Source organism: Corvus hawaiiensis, chromosome 2 (assembly GCF_020740725.1).
Source record: "Corvus hawaiiensis isolate bCorHaw1 chromosome 2, bCorHaw1.pri.cur, whole genome shotgun sequence".
Lineage (NCBI taxonomy): Eukaryota > Metazoa > Chordata > Aves > Passeriformes > Corvidae > Corvus > Corvus hawaiiensis.
In genome coordinates this window covers 89317512-89335611 of record NC_063214.1, presented here as the reverse complement: position 1 = coordinate 89335611, position 18100 = coordinate 89317512, and the positions used below count along the sequence as shown (strand labels likewise).

Genomic DNA, 18100 nt, shown 5'->3' with positions numbered 1-18100 from the left:
GCAAAATAGCAAAGAAAAACTGGAAGTGGTTCCAAGAGAAATATTTTGAAGGGGAAGAAGGAAAACCTCAAGCTCCTACAGGCCCCAGATAAGTGCAACACTAACCTGTCATGGAACCACCTCACTCTGACTACAAGCTTGTGTACCACATATGGGTTACCTCCTCTCAGCTCAGCACACTCCAACCAACCCAACCAGAGCACTCACGCAGGAGCAGAAGGCAGGCAGGCGTGTGAGCTCTGTGGTATTACAGATCTGCCATCTGTTTGTGATAACTTTCTAATTCAGATGAGAATTACAGTACATGCAGAGGAACACCTTTCCCCTTCAGCCTCCGTGTGGTTCCTACAATTACACGGTGCTTCAGAGCAGTACCAACTTTAACAGCCAGGTATGTCACCAAAGGCTTCCTCACACAAAAGAAATCCAAGTTGCCATTTCTCTCTTCTCTGGCTTATGCCATGATCAGATGGTATTCTGGTGTTGGTTTGATAGAACTTCTCATGAAGATGAAGTTAACAAACATAAAAATGAACTAATTTATCTTAATTAAATACACTGCCCTTATAAAAACAAATTAACAAAACCCCCAAACCCACAGTAACAACAACAAAACCCTAACCTACACAAACAAAGCAACCCAAATGCACGGTCATGAGGACTACAGATGAATTGTACTCCAAAGATATTTCAGAAACACCAGCAATTTATAAGCTATCCAACTACCCCTGCCTGAAGAGCAAACTTGAAATACATGTAGGTTAATAAAAGCTATATAGCATTTCTTCTAAATTTCTCTCACAAGAAGAATTTATAGTTTTTCCACCCAGTCACAGGCCATAAAGCAAGCTCATAGAAAAGATTTGTATTACAATTAAAACATACTGAGCAGCCAAAAAAATTGAGCAAGACTTACCTTAAAAGCCTGTAACAAAGTGATTTAAAATAATATTCGGGAAGAACAAGCAGGTTGCCAGAGAAAGGATAATGTTCTCAAAACTGGGTGCTCAGTTATGATCCTAAACCTAGTATTAGGAGGCTTATGCCAAAGGGGCTTATTAAAAACCAAGACTAACATTATTTTGCTGGCAGTGGAGATGAGTTAGGTCATCTCCAGCATGAGTAGATAGATACTAGAATTCTAACAGAGAGCACTGCAGCCAGATGAACTAAAAATAGACCTTTTCTGTATATTACTCTGTGGATACAGAAACTTAGTCTGATACAGAGTATTCCAGAACAGATACAATGTTACAGCTTTTCTCTCATTTGTGTTCCACAAAAGGTAATCTATTCCTCTTCATAGATTCTTTTTCTTTCACTGTACCCAAGTTCAGTTTGCTTTTACTTTTCTCTGCAGCACTAGCACATGTGGCCCCCAGACATTCCGGAACAACCCCACGGACAAGCAGGTACCTGATGGGACTGACACCTATGCTGATTCATGGGTGGCCAGTTGCCTGAATTATCACTTATGAAAAGGGACAAAGTAATTGCCTACTGGCAGTGATACCACTGGATCTGCTGGGAAACATCTACATATCCAGACAGCTGCCTCCTAAGGAGCAGAGTACCAGGGGCCCACCACCACTTCCCACCCTTAAGTCCACCCTGAGCTGTCCAGGTGCACGGCCCATCACGTCCTGTTGCTCCTACCACACGGTGATGCTTCTCAGCAGAGAACCAAGAAGCCTGCAAAACTAAGTCACCAGTGAACCTCTTCAGGACAAACATGTCTCGGAACACTTCATCCTCCAACTCAGACCAACGCTAAGAAAAGCAAGCATCACAATCATTATCACAAGTTGAAATACATGTGTCAACAAAGTTTCAATTCCTTAATTTCTCTTTTGTGGATTGGTGTTTGCTTGCGTTGTATTGGATTTTTTAATTGCTCCATAATAACTTGCATTAGCAATATTAGCAATACTGTTGCTGGAGCAGCTGATATTTGCTAGTATTTAACTTCCACAGAGCAGCACCTTTGTTGTAGTTTCAACACTAGAATTTAATTGTATTTAGCACTTTATAAGCTAAATAGATACTTGTGCTTTTAGGACTACAAACTGGCATATTGCCTTATCATTTTGTGTTTAAGGCAGACCAATCAAACATATGCACTTTAAATACATATATAGTTTTTTTAAAAGTGCATTTCTTAGATAGCAAGTTATCAGCAAAATAGAAACCCATCTATCAGTTTAACTGCTGTCTTTTAAGCAACAAGGAAGGAAGAGGAGACTTAAACCCAGTTATCAGAACTATAACAGAAAGTTACTATGGCACTTGCTGTGTTATTCTTTTTCCTCTAGAGAAAGTCTGTGAAATGCTTAAGTGAAGCCAGGTCTCAGCAGAGCTTTACCAGAATGGAGGCGAATCATGTTAGGTAGGAACTGAACTCGCTAAATACATTTCCTGGGATGTTTGCCATGACAAGGCAAGAGTCAGTTTGTTTGGGGGCAGAACACCATGTATTTTGATATAATAAGGGGACTCATTTAGAAGGCAAGTGTATTGAGGAATGATCTATGAAAGCAAAATTATTGAGGAATGATCTATGAAAGCAAAATTATTTAAGTGAGGGCACACCTAGAAAATGCAATAGTTTGAGCCAATTACTCTTTTTTGGATGCTGCCAGTGGGGCTGAAAAGACATAGCATAGTGCCTTTCCTAAGACAAAATTTCAGCACTTGTACATCAAACTGGGAACCTAACACCCCTTTCACAGATCAGGAACTGTGTGTTAAAGCAAACTAATTTGAGTTTAATAAGAGGCAGAATGCCTCCAGTTGAACAATTTCTCATTTCCCATGCAGCTCATCAAAACACAAACCCAAATGCCCTTGATGCCCTGACACTTGTATTGCATGCATTAGCACACCCACATACACAAGATTTTCAGCATAAACTAAGCCACTGAAATGATCACAAAACATCATAAATGAAGTTTCCAAAGGTGACAACACTAGGGCAATACCTAAACATCTTCAATACCACCTTACCCTGTCTCTTTTCCAATCAATACAGACAGTTAATCTACTGTCTCCTGGGCACTCTTCAGCTGCTAAGCATTATCATGCCAACGCATAACTTACTTACATGCCAGTTGTTAATTTGTTGGTTTTCAGCAATGAGCATATGTAAAGTACACAGCAATGCAGCAAGGAGATCAGTGACTAAGAGCAAATTGGGATGGTTTAAGAGAAGCATCAGCAGAGGAAAATTCCACTGCTTTGCAAGCAATCACATAGCTCTCAAGAGCAGTAGTAGTCATCGCGGAGGAAACGCTTCACTTTCCCCCTCCCCTCGAGTGCTGAATTTCTCATGTATGTTTACACTCAATATGCTTATCCCGATCAACATCGGGCAGGTGTTTCACACGATTCAGCAGGAACAGATTCCGCTGGCGCAGGAGAAGAAGTGCCCTCGGCACTTGTGGCAGTAGCCAATCACCAGCAGACAAATAATTTTTCAAATGGATGGCTGCTCTTCAGCGCAACCCACTACGCTCTGCGTAGCAAACTGCGCAGCGAATACAGCCGTGGAGTTCCCCGCGGAGCGAGGGCTCTGCGTCCCCAGTTCAGGCTCACCTGCCGCCCTCTGCGCCAGGCATTCACAGCACCAGGGAGAGCAGACCAGCACCATTAACATTTTCCAGCAGAACCCGGCTCCTCTGGACCATCAGCCCCACATCGCAGGGGAGACAGACAACTTCTCCTGAAGGATTTACTGTCCCTTTACTCATATCCACCGAGGAGAGGGGCCTGGAGTGGGCGAACTCAACTCAGTACAGCCCTCGTTCCACCAGGAGGGCTCGGGATGAGCCGCGAACAGTGTCGGGGTGTCTGGTGTCACTGCGGTCAGCCAGGATCCGCAAACGCGGGCCGCCAGTGACAGCAGGGCGCCGACAGCCAGGGACCAAACCCGGAGGCTAAACACGCTCCTTTCCGCGCTGTGCGGCCACAGCACGGCGAGGACAGCGCGATGGCGCTTTCCAAAGTCATCGCCGCGATGACTTGCACGGCTCCGCACTCCATGCTGCTGAAGTGTACTGTCGGCCAGCTGCCTTTCTGCGGCGGGAAGGGTCACTGGAGTGCCGTCCCCGGCAGCACGGCCACGGCGGTGGGGCGCACCTTCCCGCAGGACAGCGCTCCGCTGCCGCACGGGAGGCTGCGGACCGCGTGTTCCCCCTCAGTGTCCTTCTGTCCTCAGCCCCAGGAAAAGCACCGGCGAGGGGAGGGGACCCAGGAGCACCGGCGGAGACTGTCGGGCTCTGCGGCGAGGGGCTCCCCCTGCCCGGGGCTTGGCCTACCCGGGCGCTGCCGCCCGCCAGCCGCAGCGGCTCGGTGCTCCTCCGGCGGCACGGAGGGGCACGGCCGGTACCGGGCCCGCCGCCACCCCCGGCCCCTCCCGGCACCTGCCGGGGCTGAGACCTGGGGCTGAGGCGCGGGCGGTGCCGCGGCCCCGGCGGGACTCACCGTAGATCATGGCCAGGCCGGTCTCGTGGAGGAAGCGGACGCGGCGGTGCTTGAAGAGCCAGATGGTGAGGATGGTGAGGGTGAGGAGCAGGATGAAGGTGAGCAGGCTCACGCTGTCCTGCCGGTGGCTCTCCTCCGCCTCCTTCTCGGTGGCGAGCTCCTCCATGGCGCTGCTGCTGCTGCCGCCGCTCCGCTCCGCCGCTCGCAGCCCCCCGGCTGCCAGCAGGAGCAGCGGGAGCAGCGGGAGCCGGCGGCGCAGGGACTCGGCCATGGCTGCGGGAGCCGGGATGTCGCGGCGCCCCGTCTCACTCCGGCGGCGGCCCGCGGGCACTGTCCACCGCCCGCCTGGCTGGCGGGGGAAGGAAAGAAGGACGGCGGGAGGGGCGACCCCGGCGCGCAGGAGCCCGCCCGCCGCCGCCTCCCCCAGCCCCTTAAAGGCGCAGCCCCGCCGGCGCTCGCCTCGGCCGGGCAGCGAATGCTGGTCCGCCCTGAGGACGCAGTGTCGCTGCTTCTCCAGTTCCCGGCCCGGCCTGCCCCGCCCGGCGGAGGTGAAGGGGTGGGTAGGATTTCCCCCCCCGCCCCCGCGGGGCTGGTTCTGCTCCGGGAGCTCCAGGTGCCGCCTCGGCGGCGCGGGCAGAGCTGCGGTGCCGGTGCTGCTCTCCCTCCCCGCGGTGCAAGGCGAACCTGTGAGCGGCTCTGACACCGGGGCGGTGTTGGAAATCATCACCCCAGAGACCACCTTGCCAACTTGAAGGTTTTCATCCAGGTACATCCTACTGGACATTTGCTTTTAGAAGGCAAGACAATTGTAGGAAATGAATAGAGAGCTAGTCAGCAATTTTCACTTGAAATCTTTTTCTTTTCAGTAAAAAACAACATATGTTTACTGTTTTTAAAATAATCTCAATTTAAGGGAAGGAAGGAAAAGTCACTTTTTGCAAGCAACCCCAAATCAACACTTTCTCCTTTAGTTTTTTTTTTTTTTTCTTAAATGAATCGCAACACCTTTAAAAGATGAAATACTGAGTAATGAAATTGTTTGGGTTTAAAGAAATACAAACAGCTGTAAAACTGGGTTTGTTTTTGTTTTGGGGGTTGGTTGGTTGGTTTTGGTTTTTTGTTTTATCACCTTCGGCAGGAGGGTGCTTTGCCTTTGGCTACCAGAGGAGCACCCCCCAGCTTCCAGTGGTGGTGTAAGCAATGCTGATATTTCTGCTCCTGGGGCGTTTCTCCCAGAGTTGTTACTTTCAGTCACAACATCTAACGTGTATTTATCCATTATTTTGCATAAAAAGAAAGCACAACTACTTTGGCCACGTGTTTAATTAGTTACATGCTAGGTCTTATCTCCTTTAGTGATGCGCTCTTTCTTAACATCGTTGCCATGTTTCTGTAGTTGTTTATTAGGGTGCTCTAGTTACAAGAAACTTTTTTCTCCTGCTAATGAATCTGAAATTGTCTTTGTGTCATATGCTATTGTTTAGGAATTCCCTTTTATATATATTTCAAGATGACAGCTATGTAAATCTACACTTCTATTTATATGTAGTCCTTTTAAATATGGTATTTACGCAAACTCTTCTTAACAACCTTAAAAATCCAGTGTAATTAGGTGCAATTATATTTAATATTTGATTGTGCAGGGCTGAAAGTTTACTATGATAGTGCCATCATTTGTAAACCTCTTAGAGATGAAAAGCAGTAATTTCTCTTGAAGACCTTAAACCTATGAGAACCATTAAAAATTACTGCCTCAAGACTGACTTATGTTAAATCTCACATTCAAAATTAACATTTCTGGTACAATAAGAGCATTATGCCACTAAATCTTTACTGTGTATCTTTAGGATATACAATCTACATACAATGTAACATATACCTTTAGGATATAGCAACCTACAGGCCTCACAGCAGACTAGAGTTTTGCACTACCGTGCTAAGTATGTGTAATGCTAATAAAGTTGTAAAATTAAAAACTGAGTAGCAATAACAGGCTCTCCTCTGGGTCTGGTTTTTATGTGCTGCATAGTGCTGGGCAAAGTCTGTCACTAAGTGATGCCTCTTTTTAAGGAGACAATTTCCATGTATATTGTAATTTTATCCACCTCTCAGCTGAGCTGCAGTCAGGGTCTTAAATTACTTTCTGCAAAGCCTTCCACCAGTAACCTGTGTTTTATTCTTCAACAGTTCTCTGCATACTATGCCTCTTGCTCTCCAGGCAACAATGAGAAATATCCAGGCAATTATTTTAATACTTAATGATAATAAACAAATTTTCCTTTTTTTTTTTTTTTTTCAGCTGAACTCTGTTGTTTATGGAGGAAAGCATTCATCCATGGTTTGGCGTGTCAATGCTACCATCAGCTCAAGCCTTGAACACTCACATTCCCATTTCCCAGGCTTTTTCACTGCTGTCCTGCCCCTGTAGCCTTGGACAGGTATCACCTTATCCTAGGAATCTTTCCCCAATTATTTTTACCAAACTAAAAATATAATGTTCACCACTGTTGTGATGAAAATGGTGGTGGGAGCATGATTGTTTCTGCCAGTGTAGAGTACCAAAGTTTAATAGTGATGTAATTCACTTCTCTTCAGCTCAATATTCTGTGTAATAAGTTGTTGCCAGGGAACTTGATATGCAGAGCATATTTGGTTCAGACAGGCCAAAACTTGCTGTCTCTTACACTCATGGATTGGTATCATGGCGCATAAATACTTAAACTGATTTAAACAGCATCATCTAGAGTGTATGCTATCAACTAAGGAAAAAAGGTATCAAGTTGAGCTTCTTTATACATCTCTGTAAACCAGGCTGCATCCTTGTAAGAGAGCCGTGTTGGCATAGCTCAGTTCCTCGCAGCGGTGTAGCTCCCAGTCTCCATGCCATCTTCAGTCCATTAGGGCCATCAGTAATCTCACCTCAAGGGGTAATTCCAACACCATAATAACCCTGCAGTTACAGTTTGTGCTCCAGACTTTTTTTGGCAGGCCTCCACCTGCCTTCCCAAGCTGTTCTGCACTAAAACTTCATGTTCTCTACAGGTGGGACCTCTGCCCAACAGCCACCACATATGTTGCAGAAGTCAGCCTGCCTGCTTAGCAAAACTGTCATTTGATTCTATTCTGCTTTCTTTCCATTTGTTAATTTTGATCTGGGCCCAGGCAGAGGTCTTTGATCTGCTTGCTGTTTTAGAGGCCCTTCTTAAGGCAGAAACAATAAGGTGTCCTTTGGGACATGGAAGGCCAAGTGGATAACAACAGAGGTATCAAAAGCTTCAAACTAAAGCTATAAGATGGCAGTGAAATAGGTCAAAGGACAAAATATAGCCATTCAACAGAGTTCAGCCATACTTGGAGGGATGCAGGAGGATTTTTGTATTAAATGCTAATACATATTTACATTTGCACATAGTTGGTAATTGACTTGCAGGATTGAGTCATATGAGTCTGGCCAAAACACTGCAGAGTGAGATATGGTTCAGCTTACCCTTTGTCTACCAGTCTTGTCTTATTAAAATGTTCATTCTGCCAGAAGCACCATCAAAGAGTCCATTCAGCACTGTTATAACTTCCTGTGTCAAGAAAGTCATTGTTATCACATGAATTGATACACACTTCGGATTTATTCTTGTTCCCAGAGTTGAATACTGTCATGTAAGGCAAATGCAAGGTCCTATTTTCAAGCTCTCTCTCTCTCCAACTGTTGGTGGTAACATCATCCACTCCTTGTCAATCACACTGGAGAACTGGTGCTCTATTGAGGCCTTTTCTGTATTATGCAAGTCTGTTGAGACTGGCCCTTTGTGCTGCTGAAAGCAGCAGTTTTGAGATTTTCACTGATCTAACATGCTGTTGTAGGACTGATTCTGATGGAGAAAAGTCTCACTGTTGCTTGGGCTTATAAAAAAATAGAAAATCAAAACAAATCCTTATCTTAATGTGTGTCGTGTTTATGCAACTGCCTTTGCATGCTCATATCTTCTAGCACGTTAATCCAGAATGCAGTAGGAATTTGATTAGCAGGGAAGTCAGCCTTGTAGAGCAGCTGCCATGTCAGCCACACTCCTTTCTTCCTTTTAAGCCAAACCCTCCCCTCACTGTGCTTTAAAATGGCAACTCATTTTGAACCTATACCCAGCTTCTGGCACCAGTGGTGTTGTCTTGTGGGCTACTTGCCTGTGTCCGTGTAAGATATCCACATACCTCAGGACCCCATAAAACACACCCTATTGAGATGTGAGGTTAAACACAACTAAGTGTTCTGAAGCTGAATTCTGAAGAACATGTCATATTTTTACTGAAAACCATTTTTTTTTCAAATCTCCAGCTGGTTAGAAGTGCTAACAATTGTGATACATTTTTCTGCTTGTACCAGTTCTGCAGAGGTGTCATATAGCTGAGAAAATGTCAGAACTGCCATTTTCCATCAATGCAAGTGCAGAAATCATAATTAGCCTTTCCAATAGACAAAAGTCTAGCTAGAGTAAAAGCTGCTCTGTGCTGTTTGCAAGGTACAAGAGTCACGTATTGTGCAGCCACATCTCAGAGCTTTTATGTCATGGTAAATGTTCAAATTGTCTGAGAGGCATATGACTAGAAATTTTATCTCTATAAGAGTGCTCTGTCATCTCCTGTGTACCCAAGCAGATTTATTTCCCCTTCTAGCTGTATATGGTATCAGCAAGTGCCATTCTTTTGGGGACAAAGCAGGTTGTCTCTTATTCCTCAGAAGAAGGCAGATCATTACCCTTGGCAGGTGCACATCATGGTTATGACTTTCAAAGTTGTTATCACTCGAAGAAGAAGCTAAGAAATCATTCTTCTCATCACTCTTCACTTTCCACCATATTCCCCATAAATATTAAAACAAGTGAGTACCACAACTCAACAAGTGCCACAATTCAACCTGTGCCAGAAGAGTCTGAAAAACATTCTGGAAAAGAGAAAGTGAGCCTCAGTTGAGGCTTGTGATTTATGATTTAACCTCATGCACAGAAGAAGGCGCTATGCAAACATCACTTGAAACCGCAAGCATGTACAGAGATGCTCTACTGGTGACAGCTGTCAGTTGGCCACTACCAGAAACAGTGTCTGCAAAAGGTTTCCCTGCATGCAGTTCTGAAGCGTAAAGGAGAAAAGATCGGGAAAAATGTGGGTACAGTGTTGTGGCATTCAGATTTGTTGTAAAATATTTCTATTCCATATTTACACAATTATACCAAACCTTTTGGCAAAAGAAAGCCGCTGTTCTCTTCTTGATAGAGAAACAGTCAAAATTATGCTTCATTAAATCTTAACTATGCTCGATATGTATGCCTGTAGGCATTGCATAGGCTAGAAAATGAGTCTTAGTAAGTAAAGTTATGCTAAGCATCTTCGCTTCATCTGAATTAGGCAGCCCGGAGGCATGGCTAGACATCGGACAGAAAAAGGTTAGATGTGTCTTAGGGAGTTAAGTCTGAAGGTGCTTATTTTTGCACTTGTTCTGAAAAGAAGTGATCAAACAGGAAACTTCTAGTTTCTCCTACAGGAAAACAAGTTTTCCTAGAAAATATGAGATCTTAAAACATCCATGGAGAAGTGGGTTTTAGCGATAAATTACTCCCATCATACTGAACAACATGCTCTGCTGTTTTGAAAGAGGTTTGAGGTATAACTGGAGGTAAGAAGGTATAACTTGGCTGCCACAAGCTCTATTTCTGCTAAAAGAGCTGAATTATTAACAGTATACTAATACAGTCAATTTGTATAATCTAAACAGTTTTCTGCACAAATTAGAAGTAACTTACTAAGAGAGAGACAGAACGTCAGTTAACTGGCCAGAAAGCATAGGATGGCTGAGGTTGGACGGGATCCATCTTTCCCAACACTCCTACTTAAGCAGAGACACTTAGAGCTAGTTATCCAGGACCATGTCCATACAGCCTTTAAACAATTCCAAAGATGGAGATTCCACAACCTCTCTGGGCAACCTATGCCAGTGTTCAGTCATCTTCAGAGCAAAAACTGTGTTCTGATGGTCAGAGGGAACATTCTGTGTTTCAGTTTGTGTCCATTTCCTCTGGTCCTGCCACTGAGCACAGCCTGGCTCCATCTTGTTTACACCTTCCCTTCAGATATTTATAGACATTGATGAGATTATCAATATATGATAAAATGAGATTAGATTATCAACTATGAGATTGTGAATATCTAATTTAGCAACAACATTTATCTCCAGAGCTTTTCATACTGGCAAAAGTCTGAGAGTGGTGTTTCAAAATGAAATTTAATTGTAAATCTTTATTACTGTGGAAACTAAAGAACTGATTAACTAATACTGCTCATTTTGAGAGTCTGAAAAATCATGTAGGAAATTTGGAGACATATTTTTTGAAAGGCTACACAGGCAGCCAGTTCCACACAATTTGGGAGAACCCTGAGTCAGGGAGGCAGAAGGGGCTGCCAAGTTGAAAGATGAGGGTCAGGCATAAGTTCAGAACAAGACCAGGTGATGCCAGTACTGGGAGATGGTTGTTCTTTTCCAAGAATAAGCAGACTTGGGCTGGTGAAGACAGTGCTGCTGGGCAAGTTTTAGCTTCTGGGAGACCCTGGCTAATACCAATGGCAAGATCTAACGGGAAACACACTGGCTTCAACAGTTGAACCCCCTCAAAACAGATCTGCATCTATTGGAAAAATTATGATAGTAGGTCTGGGCCATGTTGTGACAGAATGAGAAGTCTGATAGCTCCCTAAAATATGCCTATTGGACATGCAGCTTTCATGAGGATGATGCAGATAGGGGTGTTTGTTATTTGGTTGACTGCTAGGCTGCTGGCCAAAGGCAGAGAGGAGGAAAAAAAAAAAGTTACGAAAGACTGAAATCAAAAGACAGAGAGTAGTTGTCAGCTGCTTCAAGGTGTAATCAATATAATTGCAGGCTGTAACCTCATTATAGGAAATATCCAAGACAGATATGTTACTCGAATCAGCATCAATATAGTCAGATCAGACTATTGGTATTGTAAGACAGATACCACCTACAGTATTGTAAGGAAGGATTTGATGTTATACTGCACTGTCTTTACCTGTTTATTCCTTATTTTAGTAAATAGAGTACTTCATTCTATAAAGAAGGTTTTCCATGTTAATATTATTTGCATATTCCCAGTTCCTCATGCTTCCCCTGTTGTGTGCTAGTTGAGATAAATTCCAGGTTTGGGCAGTAGAACAGATGGGGTGATTTATTGTGGCGTAGTTACTACTTGCATAAAAAGCTGAGACATCTAGAGGCCAGAGCAGTGTCTGCAGATCCCGTCAGTACAAACACATCTACTAGATGTGGGTATTAGAGCACTTTTCAAAAGCAGCTTAGATAATAAGTACATCGCATGACCTCTAGTGGTATTAAGCCCAACGCACTGTCAAAGTCACTCATAGCAGTTTTGTGCTGCTGGGGAAATGCCAAGGTCACAGAGGAACTATCACATATGTGATAGTTCTGTGCTGCTGTACCCCACCTTACTGCCAGATTTATGCCAGCCCCTATTTTGTCCTGTTGCCAGGGTAAGACTGAGAAAAGTTTTTCAATTCAGCAAAAATTCCAAACGCTCAGCAGAGCGAATGTTTTGCAGCAATGTTTTCATTGTCAACTAATAACACATTGTCATTAATCTTTCCTGGTGTCACAGTATAACTCCAGCCAGCCACTTGCTCACTTCCTCCACAGTGGGATGGAGAAGAAAATCAAAAGGGTGAAAGCGAGAAAACTCTTTGGTTGGGACAAAGATGGTTTAATAGGGAAAGCAAAGGCCATGCAAAACAAAACGAGGAGCTAATTCACTGCTTCCCATGGAGAAGACAGGTATTCAGTCATCTCCAGGAAAGTTGGGCTCCATCACATGTAACAATGACTTGGGAAGACAAATACCACCACTCTGAATGTCCCCCCTCTTTTTTTAGTTCCCCCCAGATTTATATGCCAAGCACGAAACCGTATGGTGTGGCATATCCCTGTGGCCAGCTGGGCTCAGCTGTCCCAGCTGTGACCCCACCACACTCCTTGTGCACCGCAAGCCTCCTCCCTGGTACGGTGAGGAGCAGAAAAGGCCTTGACTCTGCAAGAACTGCTGAGCAATAAGGAAAATATCCCTGTGCTACCAACACTGTTTCCTGCACAAATCCAAAACACAGCCCCACATGAGCAACTATGAAGAAAATTATCCTGGCCAAAACCAGCACACCTACTATGGTCTTCATGTAGAGAAATAAGGAACCTGGAATTATTAAAATGCCCTAGGGTATATTACCGTGTCCCGCAGCTGTAGGGAGGAGGAGAGAAGATCCAGCAGGCAGGAATTGTGCTGCAAGATTGATTGATTGAATTATTTTACAAACTCTTTTATAGACTTTTTTCTTCATAGTCTAATTGGACAAAGGATCACCCACCCCTTGGGGTGATTGGCTAAAATCCTAAAACATCCATTGTCAAAACATTTTCCTACTGTACTATAAACAAGACTTTTCAAGGCTGCAGATGTTTCATCGTTTATAGAACTCTGCTACTATCTTCTGTGAGAGAAAAGTCTCTCATGGACTTAGAAAATAGCAAGAAAATTCTGGCTAGCAGCATTTTTGTATCCACATGGAATCACCAGTGCAAGAAGGAATGACAGTGAGAACCAGGAGGTAAAATTGTCAATGCTTTCTCTGCAGTGACTCAAAAAGTCAAAGATAATGTTCTGATTCCCTGTTTTTGTGGGTTCTATTTCCTTGAAGAAGTGCAGCCATCATTGCTGACATCCTCTCAGAGGGTCTGGAATCCCCACAGCTTGAAAAAGAAGCTACAAGTGATCCACTGCCTGGGATATTGACTTTGGCAGCAGGGAAAGACAAGACCAGGTCTGCCAGAAAGAAACTACTGCCACGAAGATGAGGTGGAACTGGCAACAAGTGTGGCAACAGAAGACACTGAACACTGAGCACCTCATCAACTGTGTGATTAGGAAGCCAGGCTTTCCCACAGGACTGGTCAGAGAAGCCTTCTCACATGAGTTGCTGGTGCAGCCTCTGGGCAGAACAGTAGGTTGCCAGACACCTTGAGACAGAGAAGCTAGGTTCTTTAAAGCCATGGAGCTTGTTCCCATTGTTTCCTTTCTCAAACATCATATTCTGTGGCCTCTGAGACATGCTAAGTGTGCAATGAGTCAGTCCCCAACACCCCATCCATGGAAAGTATCTCAGTGCTCTGCCACAACTGAGAGAGATGCACTCACATTTTGATAAAGTGCAATTGCTCGTTATGGAAGACATATTTTGTTTTACTTGCTCTTAAGTGCAGTTTCACTCATAGTCTGGTGTTTGGGGTTTTCTCTAGTGCGTTTCTTTGGCATTCATGGCACCAGGCTATTTTGATGTCTTCTAATTATTTTCTTGTTGTTTTCCATTATTTATGCTTTAGTCCTTTGGTACGTAAATAGCTACAAAATAGAGAGAGGAACTTCAAAGCAAATTATTTTAAATGGAAATAATTTTAAATAGGCAATGTACAAATAGACCACAAACCGGTTTAATCCAGAAAACTAATATTGTGTTTACCGTATCTTTAAAAAGCATTTAAATTCTAATATCTTTTTTGTATGCCCGAATAAGATTTTAAATGCATTTGTTTCAGGGTATGATCCAGGGTTATTTGCCCTCTGTATTTATCTAAATAGATATGTCACCTTCATAAATAACAAGTGAATATAATTTAACCAGTTGTTTGAAGCTGAGTTGTTATAGCAAGCACCTCTTTAACGTATTTGTGAATTGATTTGACCTTCTATTGTGTGTGTGAGCTGATTTGGCTTAGCTGCTTTTCAGATGTAAGCCATTTCTGGCATGGGCTGAGGTTTCATTTACGTATAGCACCTATAACTTGGACAGAACTCCTGGAAATAATCAATGACAAACAATTGAACGTAAGAAGTGTAATTAACCTAAAACAGCCTTGTGGAAAGTTTTGGTGTCTACGTCTGTGTTGACCACTGTTTACTTTACTAAGAAAGAAAAATTGGAAGTTGAGATAGGTCTGATTAGCTACCATCCAAAAGTGCTTATCTGAGATGAATTGCCATCCCCACATTTTTTTCCATGGCCTGCAAAAAGATTGCTTTGAGTGACAAACTCAGAGTTCTATTTCTAACTAATAGACCTACCATACTATGGCTAGGGAAGTCTACCCTGGACTCTAGTTTGTTTGGCAACAATGGATTCCAGTGAGTATTGTGAACTGAAAAAGAAAAAAAGGCACTTCTTGATAACTTGCCTGAACTGAAGACGTTCAGCCACTAACAGAAGTACAGGAGAGACAGGTTTTTTCCTTATATGATTAAAACCAGAGACAACTACTAGACTTTTTCTGGGTACCTACATCCTGCTCAATAGGTCTGAAACAGAGTAAAGCGTGAGTCCCAAACTCAGCTATCATTATTGAATTTTAGTTCTTTTTTTTACTTGGCCTTTTCCTGATGCCTCTCTGGATTAAAATGTTTAGAGAGGTTACTGCAGTTTGAATAACCCCTGAGCTCCTAGAAGGAGAAGGATTGAAAATCATCAAAACAGCAGCAGGTTGAATGAGAAAAGACTTAATTTGCCTTATATCAAAAATATTCCCCATTTTCACATTGCTCAGTGGCCAGCTCTGCACCAGTTTCTCATGACTTGGCTGTGCTTCCCCTCTTTTGACTTTTAACTGTGGATCAATTTGCCTAACTACATGGAGGTTATGTGGAGTGTACTTACCCCTGTTTATGATCACAGGATTCCTCTGGGATTTCACCTTACAATATTAGAATCTGTATGACTTGAAAGGAAGGTCCTTCCACATGTCAGATTTTACTAGTTCATACTTCTCTCTAGTGAATGGGTCTATTTTGCAAGAGAACATATCTTTCATTCAACTCCAGTTCCTCTGTGTCTGAGCATTTTATTTACCAATTTCTATACTCCTTTTTTGTGCTCCTTCAGTGCAAATGACATTATTTGAAAACCAGCCTTAGTGTGAGTCTTCCTAACAACCAAGTAAGCTCTAGAGTTTAATCTCTTCCCAGTAATAATTACTTCGGTATTTTCTTTCCATCTGCTGTCTCTGCAGTATTCCTTGCTATTTTGTATTATTAACAGTTTAACTAATTTATTCCTCAGAGTCTTACAGTGACATAGCACTATTTCCAAAAACAGTCTAGAATGTTTATTGCACATTCTTCTGAAAGACAGAAAGGGAAGAAAAGGCAAAACAAATAGAGTCCTGTGTTTGTTTACTCTAACAGCAGGATTTTCTTACAATTAACACTGAATATTTAAATGTGCAGTTTAGATCTGATTCACTGGCTCATTAAATATGCTGATGAAATTTTATAAAATCTTGACCTGTGCGAGAGTTGTTCAGGCTCATAGATTCCTGTGTTATTCCCTAAAGTTAATGTAGCCAGAGTACTGCCTTGCTGCAGCCCTTCAGTATATTTTAGCAGGGTTCCAAGATCCAGATCAGTGGTGCCTTCTACATTTTTGTTGAGGAACCCACTTTTCTCACTTTTTGCCAGTCTCACTGGGAGCATCAGGCAGCCACTGTTCACACCCACAAGAACAATGCATGGCAGTTTGGCACCACAGATAAAGCCATCCCACAAAATTAATGTTAAGAGCTTCAGATTGGAAGAACATCAATAAACTGTGCAACAATGTAAAATGAAACTCCAGATAGACAAATTATGATGAATTGTGCAATAGCAAATTAACATGTTGCCATCTCCAATTACCCATTTGTCATGGTCTGCTGCACCAGAATTAGGAGGACAGTCTCTACCCCAGGTCTCAGCAATCCTTTTTCTGTGCCACTGCAGCAGCTGAAACCAATAGTGAAAGAAGATTGGTATTAAGTCAGACATTAAGCAAAAAAAAAAAAAAAACCAAAAAAAAAAAAAAAACCAAAAAAAAAAACAAAAAAAAAACCAAAACAACCCAACAAAAAAAACCAACAAAAAACCCCCCAAAAAACCACCCAAAAACCACCAAAACCCAAAGAAATAGAATGTACAGTTAAAAATGCTCTAAAATGCCAAGTGATAAGAGCAAGCCACTTTGCCAAGTGTTTTCTTGACTTCTCCACATTAGGACTGTGGCAGAGGGAAACTTTCTATGAGCTGACCTTTGCAACTGCTCCACTGAGCACCCCAAAGTTAGATGCTAGAGACCTCGATAAAGGGTAAAGAGATGTAACTGGAGACAGATGCTGGCAGATGATTGTGGATACAAAAATGCTGCTAGCAAGAATTTTTCTTGCTACTTTCTAAGTCTGTGGGATACTTTTCTGTCTCACAGAAGATAGTAGCAGAGTTTATAAACCATGAACACCTGCGACCTTGCCGAGCTTTGTTTATAGTACAGTAGGAAAATATTTTGACAATGGATGTTTTAGGATTTTAGCCAATCACCCCCAAGGGGTGGCTGATCTTTTGTCCAATTAGACTATGAAGAAAAAAGTCTATAAAAGAGTTTGTAAAACAATTAAATAAATCAATCTTGCAGCACAATTCCTGCCTGCTGGATATCTCTCCTCCTCCATATGGCTGCAGGATGAGGTAATAGATGATCTTGTCAATTTTAACTTGGATATATGGGGAATTAGAACACCTCTCACTTTTACTACAGAAAAAAAGAACTATAAGCTTGGGAAAAATGTAAGGGCTGCTGGGCTATGATGCAACAAGCTGTTAAAACTCATCTTAGTTTTAACTATGTGCCTAACTCTTTGCACTCCCTCAAATCCCACTGGAACCTGTAGGTTTTAGCATGTGCATACATGCCTTGCTGAATCAGCACTGCACCTTATTATCTGAATTATTGCCCTATTAAATATGAGCTGAAGAGGTACACTTCATAAATTGTAATGTCACTACATTGCATTTTCATTTAACACTAAACTGCAGGGTCTGTCTGCTTCAGCTAGAGGCTCAGATGGAACACAAGGCTTTCTGGCAACCTGAATGTTGGGCAATACCCTGGTTATGGCAGCTCTCTTCATATCACAAAACAGGATCTTGGATATAGACTCTTGTGTGAGATCTATCGACCTGTAAGTGCTGCATAAGAATATGCTTTATAGCTGAAAACTTAAATATGCTCTGTTTGAATAACTGCACTGACTACATTAGCAGCCCTTAAGCCAATTGTGACCTTTCCAGCTGCAGAATTTGTCTCAGAGATGGCTTGAGGCAGTGTTCAGAATTAGTGTGGAGTTTGTATCACGCATCATGCTCCTTTATGCTAATATTAGGATATAGTCTTTCATTCCTTCAGCCAACAATATTTAATTTATTCCTTTTAAAAATTATTGACTGTTTGGATCTTCAGTAAAAAACACTTCTAAAATGACCTGTAGTTCTATGTAGTGCCTTTAAAGAATGATTTTAAATAGTATGCTGTCTGTCTACGTCTCATGTACTCCATAGAACACTGCTTACTTTCGTCCCAAACACCAGTAACAGGAAAAGATCTGTAGACAAGATGTAATCTCTTACAGGGAAGGTAATGTTTGTTGGAAGTATGTGAAAGGTAATTTTTGAACAAACAACTTAGCAAACATGAACTACTCAGT

At 42.7% G+C, this 18100-nt stretch overlaps 2 protein-coding genes across 4 annotated transcripts in view; one reads left to right on the top strand and one right to left on the bottom strand.

The window, feature by feature from the left end:
* Positions 1-5139, bottom strand: part of SLC9A7 (solute carrier family 9 member A7) — an 80978-nt gene extending 75839 nt beyond the window's left edge. For 2 of the 3 annotated variants that reach the window (XM_048324641.1, XM_048324650.1), the window contains exon 1: positions 4480-5139. In XM_048324641.1, coding sequence (XP_048180598.1) covers positions 4480-4750 — 271 coding nt within the window. In that variant the 5' untranslated portion in view covers positions 4751-5139. The remainder of the gene's footprint in view (positions 1-4479) is intronic. The other variant, XM_048324630.1, reaches the window with a different exon arrangement.
* Positions 5116-18100, top strand: part of RP2 (RP2 activator of ARL3 GTPase) — a 35299-nt gene continuing 22314 nt past the window's right edge. Inside the window, exons 1-2 of the mRNA XM_048324672.1 lie at positions 5116-5245; positions 6779-6917. Of these exons, the coding sequence (XP_048180629.1) occupies positions 6795-6917 (123 nt within the window). The 5' untranslated portion in view covers positions 5116-5245; positions 6779-6794. The remainder of the gene's footprint in view (positions 5246-6778; positions 6918-18100) is intronic.